The sequence below is a fragment of the Oncorhynchus gorbuscha genome, linkage group LG19 (assembly GCF_021184085.1).
Source record: "Oncorhynchus gorbuscha isolate QuinsamMale2020 ecotype Even-year linkage group LG19, OgorEven_v1.0, whole genome shotgun sequence".
NCBI lineage: Eukaryota > Metazoa > Chordata > Actinopteri > Salmoniformes > Salmonidae > Oncorhynchus > Oncorhynchus gorbuscha.
The window spans coordinates 21726693-21738712 of record NC_060191.1 but is presented as its reverse complement, the minus strand read 5'-3'; the positions used below and the strand labels follow the sequence as shown (position 1 = coordinate 21738712).

General features: G+C 40.5%; 1 protein-coding gene across 1 annotated transcript; it reads right to left on the bottom strand.

The window, feature by feature from the left end:
* Window positions 1-12: 12 nt before the first annotated feature.
* Window positions 13-11995, bottom strand: si:dkey-256h2.1 (uncharacterized protein LOC337520 homolog). The gene is made up of 12 exons (XM_046315238.1): window positions 11308-11995; window positions 11087-11226; window positions 10642-10817; window positions 10323-10483; window positions 9888-10028; window positions 9346-9467; window positions 8485-8653; window positions 5592-5737; window positions 4252-4376; window positions 3946-4072; window positions 3172-3305; window positions 13-649 (listed from the first exon to the last, which is right to left on the bottom strand). The coding sequence occupies exons 1-12, from the start codon at window positions 11790-11792 to the stop codon at window positions 524-526; spliced, it is 2052 nt and encodes a 683-aa protein (XP_046171194.1). The 5' UTR covers window positions 11793-11995; the 3' UTR covers window positions 13-523.
* Between the last annotated feature and the right edge of the window lie 25 nt (window positions 11996-12020).

Sequence of the window (12020 nt, the reverse complement as noted above, 5' to 3'; positions counted from 1 at the left end):
AGAATGTTGTTCATTTGAACATCCAGATATATTTTCACATTTTAAGAAATATTACACTGTTTAATGCGTTCGTGTCTGTGGTGGCAAATGTAACCAACCCCCCACTCCTCTAACCTTCGCAGGTAAACCGTTCAAAAAGAGATACTTGAATAATTGAAGGATCAGAGAGTGGTTGATCTTGCGTCAGGAAAAGCGTCTCGTCGTCACCTGAAAGTTTAAGTTTGACACTAAAAGCGAAGTTTGTGTAATTACACATACTTGACCAGGTTAAGTAGCAAGATAGCAATAACTCCTTCAACTTTTCTGAAGAGCAAAATGAGCTATTCAAGATGACGTCTTCTTTGTATCGAACTTGAGTGAAAACTCTTGAGTGGGAAAACAGTGCAAGTTGGTGACACACCCAAACATAGAATAGGCTACAATATTACTGGATAAAAATAAATATTTTATCATGATTGGTTCTCAGTCGCATTAATCACAGTCATTACAATTCACATTCAAGACACCCTGGTTGTCAGGGAGACTACTTGTAGAACACCAGATAAGAGAACATGACAATGTAGCCAGGGTTGTGAGACGGATTGGGGTCCTGTCCACTGTAAAGGCCAAAGTAGAGCAGAGTATTGGCTTCAATCCCACTCATGTCCAGCTGAGAAAGACAATAAATAACAATTCAAGGCCTCAGGAGAAACACTATAGTAAATCAAACAGCCCCAATACTGTAATATCTATGGATTACAAATGAAGCCTGTGGTAATTAAATTAAGTGTTCATGATGTGTGTGTATCAAATGAATAAAATGTAACTGAAGCTTTGGAAAGAGAGGGTCATGTGTGCCTTTCCAAGGACTCATGAGTGACCGAGTGCTCTACTCATCTAATAGGCTAGTTTCACGAAGGGCGCTTCACTGCAAACTAATGGACACAAATGCCTACTGTAGCAAAATATATATATAATTTGAATGCTTAACCTTTCCGTCAAAAACCCTGCAGTTTATGTGATAGAAGATGAGCAAAACTGTTGTCTTGAATCTCTTTCAATGTCAGAAATAGCAGCTAAAACACCAAAAAAAGGCTTGCAAATTTACAAAGACTATGTGTTATGGTCTTGTTTACGTGGTGGAGGAATGCCTCTTTAGAATGAATTTGAAGGTGGCAACATTGCACATTGTTACATCATCATTTCATAGTTCAATATCATTCCAGTATGAGGTGAGGATGAAAGAACCATAGAAATAGAATGATTCAATTAGATAGATCTAATGATAAATTATTTTTTATATGGAAAGGACGTATAAAGACATTTTTCGTTTACAAGCCATTGTCACGTTCGGAGGGATGCACACGCATCCCCACACAAAAAAAGCTCTGTAGCAGGATAGCCAACGCTAAAATCAGGACTAGAGGTCGACCGATTAATCGGAATGGCCGATTAATTAGGGCCGATTTCAAGTTTAATTACAATGGCCGATGACATTGCACTCCACGAGGAGACAGCGTGGCAGGCTGACTACCTGTTACGTGACTGCAGCAAGGAGCCAAGGTAAGTTGCTAGCTAGCATGAAACCTATCTTATAAAAAACAATCAATCTTTACATAATCACTAGTTAACTACACATGGTTGATGATATTACTAGTTTATCCAACTTGTCCTGAGTTGCATATAATCGATGCGGAGCCTGTAAATTTATCATCGAATCACAGCCTACTTCGCCAAACGGGTGATGATTTAACAAGCGCATTCTCGAAAAAAGCACTGTCGTTGCACGAATGTGTACCTAACCATAAACATCAACGCCTTTCTTGAAATCTATACACAAGTATATATTTTTAAACCTGCATATTTAATTAATATTGCCTGCTAACATGAATGTCTTTTATCTAGGGAAATTGTGTCACTTCTCTTGCGTTCTGTGCAAGCAGAGTCGGGGTATATGCAGCAGTTTGGGCCGTCTGGCTCATTGCGAACTGTGTGAAGACCATTTCTTCCTAACAAAGACCATAATTCATTTGCCAGAATTGTACATAATTATGACATAACATTGAAGGTTGTGCAATGTAACAGCAATATTTAGACTTATGGATGCCACCCGTTAGATAAAATACGGAACGGTTCCATATTTCACTGAAAGAATAAACATTTTGTTTTCTAAATGAGTTTCCGGATTTTACCATATTACTGACCTAAGGCTCGTATTTCTGTGTGTTATGTTATAATTAAGTCTATGATTTGATAGCGCAGTCTGACTGAGTGGTGGTAGGCAGCAGCTGGCTCGTAAGCATTCATTCAAACAGAACTTTCCTGCATTTTTCAGCAGCTCTTCCCTGTGCTTCAAGCATTGCGCTGTTTATGACTTGAAGCCTATCAACTCCCAAGATAAGGCTGGCAATACTACAGTGCCTATAAGAACATCCAGTAGTCAAAGGTATATGAAATACAAATGGCATAGAGAGATGTAGTCATCTAATTCCTATAATAACTACAACCTAAAACTTCTTACCTGGGAATATTAAAGACTCGTGTTAAAAGGAACCACCAGCATTCATATGTTCTCATGTTCTGAGCAAGGAACTTAAACGTTAGCTTTTTTACATGGCAAATATTGCACTTTTACTTTCTTCTCCAACACTTTGTTTTTGCATTATTTAAACCAAATTGAACATGTTTCATTATTTATTTGAGACTAAATTGATTTTATTGATGTATTATATTAAGTTAAAATAAAAGTGTTCCTTCAGTATTGTTGTAATTATTACAAATATATATATATATATAAAACGTCTGATTAATCGGCATTGGCTTTTTTTTTTGGGGTCCTCCAATAATCGGTATCGGCGTTGAAAAATCATAATCGGTCGACCACTAGTCGGGACCCAGACAAACTTAACAGTAACTGAGTGATGACCGTGAAAACATGCAAGACTGATGGCTATAGCTATGTTCAACAAGTGCATTATTCTTCCGTCTTAAACTAGCTCCATTTGTGATTTAATCAATCCTCTGATGACATCTGTGATGTTGCAGACGATAACCATCCGATTACGTGTTTGTTAACTTGTATGAGCTGCATTTGAAGTCGCATGCGATCGTATCCACCGCTAGCTAAACAGGTTTCTGATGACGAACCGCAAGGGCAATTATTTATGACGCTGTCTGGTGATAGTTCTATACCTGTGTGGTGATGTCAAACCTCCAGGGGTTGACCTGTAGCCCATCACACCAGCCTCCACGGCCGTACAGCCAAGTGCCATGCTCGTTGGGCACCGCCCCCTCTCCCACCCGCATGGCACACCCCAGGGCTGAACCTGGAGAGTAAAACCACACCAGAAAACAGTCAGGACAATGGGATGGTTAAAGAACGCTGCATTAAAAACATGGTAAATGCAGTATAATTCATTTGGAATGGAATGCATGACAAAAGACCCACACCTGACTCACTCAAACAAGAATAGGGACACAAGCAGGCAAATGCCCTAGGACAGTGGTCAGCAACAGGCAGCTTGCAGGCCAAATTCACCTGAAAGGGATTTAATTTGGCCCCCAAAAATACATTTTTACAAATAATTTTTGTACAAATTATCATTTTTGTTCTTGGGCAAAAAACACACATTTCCAGGAATTTAGCTAATTCTTTTAATTTAGGAAATCTGTTCCCAAGTATTCCTGTGAATACATAAAGAGACCTATGTGACCGTGTCTCAATGTAATCAAGGTATGAAATGATTATGGTATTGTGAAATACAATATCTACTTGGGCTTACTTACGGTGTAAAGACAATAATGTTCCACCTCCCCCAGCCCATCCAATTAGAAGAAAAATCATCCCACGGTTCAATTTAATTGCCCTCAGAGGAATACAACCTCATGCTAATGTAACTATGGCCCAGACTAAGGGAAGATTATATGAATCTGCATGACCAAACTCTAACGTTAGTCATTTCTCACCTGCCGAGTCAAAAATACGGGTGTTATTGAATGCTCCGTTGACGAGGAAGTGGTGTGATGTCACACAGAACTCGCAGCAGCCGTTCTCGTCGCTCCCGTGGCCCGTGATTACGGCATACAACTCCACCTAAGACACAATATGATACATAAGATGACTGATTACAATAATAGCATGATTTGTAAAGCAGCTGTTTACCCACAACTAAACAAAGGCATATTTTAAAAAATTAAGAACATGCAGTATATGACAATTACCCTTTATTATGAGTGAATGTAAACAGAAGTAATATCAACTCTGCATCATACCTTCTTTGTTGAGTCTGGGACAGTGAATTTGATTGGTTGGTATCTCTTGTTGTATTCCTTGTCAAAGGTGCCTCCACTGTACAATGACATCAGCTTAAAGGGGTAAAGCTTGTCTGAGTGATTGGCTGTAACAAGAGCAAAATCTAGGTTTAACATCTGTTTGAAGAGTTCATTCTGTTACTTATTACCATATAAGAATACTGTCACGTTCTGACCATAGTTATTGTGTGCTTTCCTTGTTTTATGGTTGGTCATGGCGTGAGCTGCGTGGGCATTCTATGTTGTGAGTCTAGTTTGTCTATTTCTATGTTTGGCTTGATATGGTTCTCAATCAGAGGCAGGTGTTAGTCATGGTCTCTGATTGGGAACCATATTTAGGTAGCCTGTTTTGTGTTGAGTTTTGTGGGTGGTTGTTTCCCGTCCTTGTGTTTTCTACACCAGATAGGTTTCGGTTTTGCCACATTTTGTTATTGTGTTCATGTTTAGGTTTTCTTATTAAAAAAACATGAAGTCTAACCACGCTGCATTTTGGTCCTCCTCTCCTTCGAAGGAAGAAAGCCGTTACAAATACAGCATGATACTGTAATGATACTGTCTTTAGACAGTATTGCATTCGTGCAGTGAGAAAAATCTGATACTGGAGTACTTTTTTTCCATGACTACTCTGTTGTGACCGAGACTCATAGGGGGGTTGTCCTTTGCCAGGACAACTTTCCAACAACAATTTGCAAACATCCTGTTATTTTCTATAACACTTTGCTTAGGATGGAAGTGCACATCTTTTTCTACACATGATGAAAGAGGGATGAAATGGTCTAAATTGCTCAAGAAGAGTGATTTCTGTCCATTGCTTTGTCACTAGTAGAACTGTACACAACATGATGGCATACCCACCTATTGGAAACCTGTTTAATGTTGGGGGTCCTGTTGCCTAAACATCACTTAGCATTTTTTATATACTGTAAAAGAATATACAGATAATTTAGAGAGGAATTGATACACAATGAACAGTAAAATACTAATGAAAAAGTATGAATGAATGTCTTATGACAGTGTTATGTAGGCATTATTATTTGTATTTTTAAACATTTAACTAGGCAAGTCAGTTAGGAACAAAATCTTATTTACAATGACCACCTACCCCGGCCAAACCCTAACAAAGACGACGCTGGGCCAATTGTGCGCTGCCCTATGGGACTCCCAATCACAGCCGGTTGTGATACAGCCTGGAATCAAACCAGGGTCTATAGTGACGCCTCTAGCACTGAGATGCCTTAGGATTCCCGAGTGGCGCAGCAGTCTAACACCTGTGACCGTGTTATGAAGGCATTATAACTTACTTGAGTGATTTGTGTGGCTGAATCTCAGACTCAGAGACACCACCCAGGGCATGGCCCAAGGCACAGTCTTCATGGTGAAGGTACATCTCCCATTGTCCAACAGAGGCACCAGAGGAGAAACATCAGTGAGCCAGCGCCCAATGCCTCTAGGGGAGGAACATTAACATTGTTGAAAGAATTTGCAGGAGCGTTTCTTTAAGCCAAAAAGGATCGCTTTGAAGTGGTAAAGGCCATAGGCACAGAGGTAAAAGGCCCAGTGGAGTCAAAAACAGGATTTTCCTATGTTTTATATATACTAAACAAAAATATAAAACGCAACCGTGTTGGTCCCATGTTTCATGAGCTCAAATAAAAAGATCCCAGAATTGTTCTATACGCACAAAAATGTATTTCTCTAAAGTTTTGTTCACAAATTTGTTTACATTTCTCCTTTGCCAAGATAATCCATCCACCTGACTGGTGTGGCATATCAATAACCTTGTGCTGGGAATAAGAAAAGGCCACTAAAATGTGCAGTTTTGTCACACAACGCCACAGACGTCTCAAGTTGAGAAAGCAGGCAATTGGCATGCTGACTGCAGGAATGTCCACCAGAGAATTGAAGGTTAATTTCTTTACCATAAGCCGCCTCCAACTTCGTTTTAGAGAATTTGGCAGTACGTCTGTCTGTAATTAAGTATTTCTGTCTGTAATTATAAACTCATTCTGATTGGCTGGGTCGGGCACCCAAGTGGGTGGGTCCCAGGCCCACCCATGGCTGCACCCCTGCCCAGTCATGTGAAATCCATAGAATAGGGCCTAATGAATTTATTTCAATTGACTGTTTTCCTTATATGAACTGTAACTAAAAAATGATTGCATGTTGCATTTATATTTTTGTTCAGTATACAGTGGCAAGAAAAAGTATGTGAACCCTTTGGAATTACCTGGATTTTGGCATAAATTGGTCATCAAATTTGTTCTGATATTCATCTTAGTCACACAGTGTGCTTAAACTAATAACACACAAATGATTGTATGTTTCTTGTCTATATTTAATACATCATTTAAACATTCACAGTGTAGGACGGAAAAAGTATATGAACCCCAGGCTAATGACTTCTCCAAAAGCGAATTGGGGTCAGCAAACCTGGAGTCCAATCAATGAGACAAGATTGGAGATGTTGGTTAGAGCTGCCTTGCCCTATAAAAAAAACTCACAAAACTTGAGTTTGCTATTCACAAGAAGCATTGCCTGATGTGAACCATGCCTCGAACAAAAGATATCTCAGAAGATTTAAGATTAAGAATTGTTGACTTGCATAAAGCTGGAAAGTGTCACAAAAGTATCTCAAAAAGCCTAAAAGTATATAAATGGGGAAAGTTCAGCACTATTGCTACTCTCCCTAGGACTGCCCGTCCTGCAAAGATGACTGCAAGAGCACAGTGCAGAATGCTCAATGAGGTTAAGAGGAATCCTAGAGTGTCAGCTAAAGACTTACAGAAATCTCTGGAGCATGCTGACGAGTCTACGATACATAAAACACTAAACAAGAATGTTGTTCATGGACGGACAACACGGAAGAAGCCACTGCTGTCGAAAAAAACATTGCTGCAAGTTTGCAAAAGTGCACCTGAATGTTCCACAGCGCTACTTGCAAAATATTCTGTGGACAGATGAAACTAAAGTTAAGTTGTTTGGAAGGAACACACAACACCATGTGTGGAGAAAAAAAAGGCACAGCACAACAACATCAAAACCTCATCATGGTGGAGGGAGCATCATGGTTTGGGGTTGCTTTGCTGCGTCAGGGCCTGGACAGCTTGCTATCATCGACGGAAAAATGAATCCCCAAGTTTATCAAAACATTTTGTAGGAGAACTTTAGGCTATCTGTCTGCCAATTGAAGCTCAACAGAAGGTGGGTTATGCAACAGGACAACGACCCAAAACAACAGAATGGCTTCAACAGAAGAAAATACGCCTTCTGGAGTGGCCCAGTCAGAGTCCTGACCTCAGTTTGAGGGAGATGCTGTGGCATGACCTCAAGAGAGCAGTTCACACCAGACATCCCAAGAATATTGCTGAACTGAAACAGTTTTGTAAAGAGGAATGGTCCAAAATTCTTCCTGACCGTTGTGCAGGTCTGATCTGCAACTATAGAAAACGTTTGGTTGAGGTTATTGCTGACAAAGAAGGGTCAACCAGTTATTAAATCCAAGGGTTCACATACTTTTCGCACCCTGCACTGTGAAGGTTTACACTGTTTTCAATAAAGACATGGAAATGTATAATTTTTGGTGTGTTATTAGCGTAAGCAGACTGTTAGTCTATTGTTGTGACCTAGATGAAGATCAAATTGTATGACCAATGCAGAAATCCAGGTATATCCAAAGGGTTCACATACTTTTTCTTGCCACTGTATACCTCCACACTATGAAGTTGGAATAACACTGTAAAATTGTGAAAATTATGATAATATCCTTTAGTGTGAGCGCTATTTGAAAAGACTGCCTGGTGACATCACCAGGCGGTGTAAGTTAAGACCAATAAAGAGTTTCAAAACTCTCTGACAATAACAGCTAGTTTTCAGGTTACATATCCCTCCCATTAGGCTCCTCCAATTAGGCCCCTCACTTAGACCACTTTTAGCAAAATTATTTTTGGAGAAATTCTCTTGATAAGAAGCTATTTGGGTTTCTTTTTGACCATTTTAATTGAAAATAATCACAGTAAGATACTTAATTGTTATCCATAAATTATTTGATATGGAGATTTTTTTTTAAGCGTCTGCATCAATGGAAGTGGAACAGCTTTGTCCTTCTTGAGTGATCTTAACAAATGTCAAAATGCATTTTGGGGACTCGTGTCACATGGTATCCATGTCAAGTGACAACAAATGCACAGACTATACCTGCGGAAGGCTGTTATCCAGCGCCCCATCTCCATGTTGCAGTGGGGACTGAAATGGTCACAGCACACAAACAGCTGCACAGTGTGGTCCCAGTGGGCGCAGGAGTCATCCCTCTCGCTGGGACAGGACAGAGACGCGTCCAGCTCCAGCATGTCAAAATCCAACATGTCTACCAACACAGTGAAATGGAAAAGTCAATATTCCGATCTCCTTTAAATAACTATCAAATTATATTCAAAGCTGATGCATTTAATGTCGACTTAGTGGATGGCTCGACCATAAATGCTGAGTGTACAAAACATTAAGAACAACTTCCTAATATTGAGTTGCACCCCTTTTGCCATCAGAACAGCCTCAATTTGTTGGGGCTTGGACTCTACAAAGTATCGAAAGCGTTCCACAGGGGTTCTGGCTCATGTTGACTACAATGCTTCCCATAATTGTGTCAAGTTAGCTGGATGTCCTTTGGGTGGTGGACCATTTTGATAAACACAGGAAAATGTTGAGCGTGAAAAACCCAGCAGCGTCGCATTTCTTGACACACTCAAACCGGTGTGCTTGGCACGTACCATACCCTGTTCAAAGGCACTAAAATCTTTTGTCTTGCCCATTCACTGTCTCAATGGCACACATACACAATCCATGTGTCAATTTTCTCAAGGCTTAAAAATAATTATTTAACTTGTCTCCCCATTCATCTACACTGACTCAAGTGGATTTAAAAAGTGACATCAATAAGGGACCATTGCTTTCCCCTGGATTAACATGGTCAGTCTCATGGAAAGAGCAGGTGTTCCTAATGTTTTGTACACTCAGTGTATGTGCAAATGACCTGGTGGAGATACCATGAGGTCTCTTTACCAGAAGGCAGGTTCACAGTGGCTACTGCTCCACTCTGTCCTTGCATCTGGACCTTCTCAAACACAGGGACCACCCAGGCTGGGTCATGGAGTCTAGTCTGAAGCCCTTCATAGAAATCAAACCTAGGAGGGAACGGATACAGTTACTAAATAGATGAAAATATTTATCCTTCTTCACATCCTCCTGACATGAATTCCTGATGTCTTCAGTATACTGACATATGAATTCCTGATGTCTTCAGTATACTGACATATGAATTCCTGATGTCTTCAGTATACTGACATATGAATTCCTGATGTCTTCAGTATACTGACATATGAATTCCTGATGTCTTCAGTATACTGACATATGAATTCCTGATGTCTTCAGTATACTGACATATGAATTCCTGATGTCTTCAGTATACTGACATATGAATTCCTGATGTCTTCAGTATACTGACATATGAATTCCTGATGTCTTCAGTATACTGACATATGAATTCCTGATGTCTTCAGTTTGCTGTAATAAACTGGGGAATCCATAGTGTGCTTACTGCTTACCACTGGGCCTGCCAGTTGATAAACTTAAAGGAGGGGTAGAGGAACCAGCCCATCTCAGACAGTGCCCCCTGCTGGTCAATGCCAATGAAGAAGTTTGGAGAGGGGGTACTCTGAAAGGACACGTTCACCATGTGCCCATATCTACAAAACATAGAACAGAATATAAACATCAATTTATTCAGTTTATTTGGTCCAATATTCATTAATGGTTGAAAATTTGACAATCAACAAGTGTAAAATAACATACACAGTACGTTCTATTGACAATTACACGTATTTCTCATCAGGTCAGGATTCGATAGATAATTTCCATGAGTAATCCGTCTAAGACTACTGAGAGAACAAAATTATCTGTAGAGGAAGCATGGCTTCCAGTGAGTTAAGTGAGGAAAGCAACTTGACCTAACACTGTATGAGTCAGTCAGTGTTAGTTACCTAAGGGCCTGGGCTACCGAGGGCTCGCAATGCACCATGGCAGCAGGTATGCCTAGTGGCGTAGAACATTCGTCTCCCACACAGTTCATATCCTGGATCGGGTTTCCAGGACCTGCATGGACAAGGACACCCGTGGCATTGGACTTGGCCATGTTCTTCACCTGGGGACGGAAACTAACAATGTCAATGTGTTCCTTCATGTCCAGTTCAGGCACATGGAAAGTCTGTTTATGGGCAACTGTATAACAACTCTTCTGTTAAACCTGGAAAATGGCAGTTAAATGTTTCCACCTATCCCTCTCCCTGTCTCATAACTGACCTTGGTGAAAAAGGAGCAGTTGCCCTCGGAAACCCAGGCAACAGCACCTGCAGCGGAGGGGGCGGGCTCACATCCATTGCCTGCATCAATCAACTGGTGTTTCATCTGGCTCCAGGAACCCATCAGCCAATCGTATCGCGCATCAAGTCTCTTGACAATCACCGGCATATTCCACCCTGTATGTAATTAACATTTCAATAAATACATCACTTCCAGAAGATGGACATAGAAAACAATAAATGCATGGCCCATCTGTCATTAAATAACTGATGACACCCTGAGAACTCTGAACTATAATATGTTCATCCAGGATAGAATAATAATAGTAAAAACAAAAGTTCAATGCACCACAAACAGTTGGGATCTAAATGCAAGGGACAATAAAACTTCCACTGGTGCTTTGATGAGTGCACCAGTCCTACAGTGCATAGAGACCATTCCCTACCTGTAGATGTAAAAACTGCCTGAGAAAGGCCACAGTTGTGTCCGGAACAACCCCAAGAGTACAGCACACTGGGAATCCAGTTCCCCAAACAAAATACAGGAACAGGGGAGAAGTGCAATCTGGACAAAACCTCTTTCTTTCTGTTGAACAGAAACACAAAGGGAATGTTGTAATATGTCTCCTCTATATTAACAAGCAACAGTAAACATTTGTGTTGCTACCTATGCGATGCTACACGAAGGACTTGATCTCTCATCCATAAGGCATCGTTGACAGAGCTGTCATCAAGAGACACGAAGAGGACTTGGGTGCTATCGGGTAGGTTCTGGACCAAGTCGGTTAATGACGACTCGGAGTTCCACAGACACTCCAAAAAGGCAGACTTGTTGGTAAAAGCATGAATTATCAATGGCCCTTTCAACCCTGCAAGTGGCGGGTAAACGAATTCTCCATCAAGGGTTACCACTTTGAAAGCTGGAGCTGTGTTACCTGGCTCCAATACCGTGACTTGTTGAAGAGTTATTTTGGATCTGAAGTTGACGGTGCTATGCGCAAATGTAGATGGTGAGAATTCACGCTCGTCGTAGTCTAAATTATGAGTTGACTTCATCCCTCTCATTTTCGCTGTTGCATCAATTTGAATTACATGTAGGACTAACGTTACTGTTAAGCAGCACAGCACCAAAGTTGATGATAACCAAGCCATATGTTCCTCCCACAACGGTGGCGGTATGTCGATAATTTTCTAAATCAATTTGCACACAGCAGTATCTTGGGTCATTGCTGTTTAAATGCAAAATATGTATTATTATTATTATTTTTAATTAAACTGACAGCATTGAGCCAGAAGTTGACAGATTGTACAATAACGAGTACTTCCTTGTTTATTCCAAGGGATGTATGAAGTGGGCGCGTTTACTTGTACGGTGGCCCA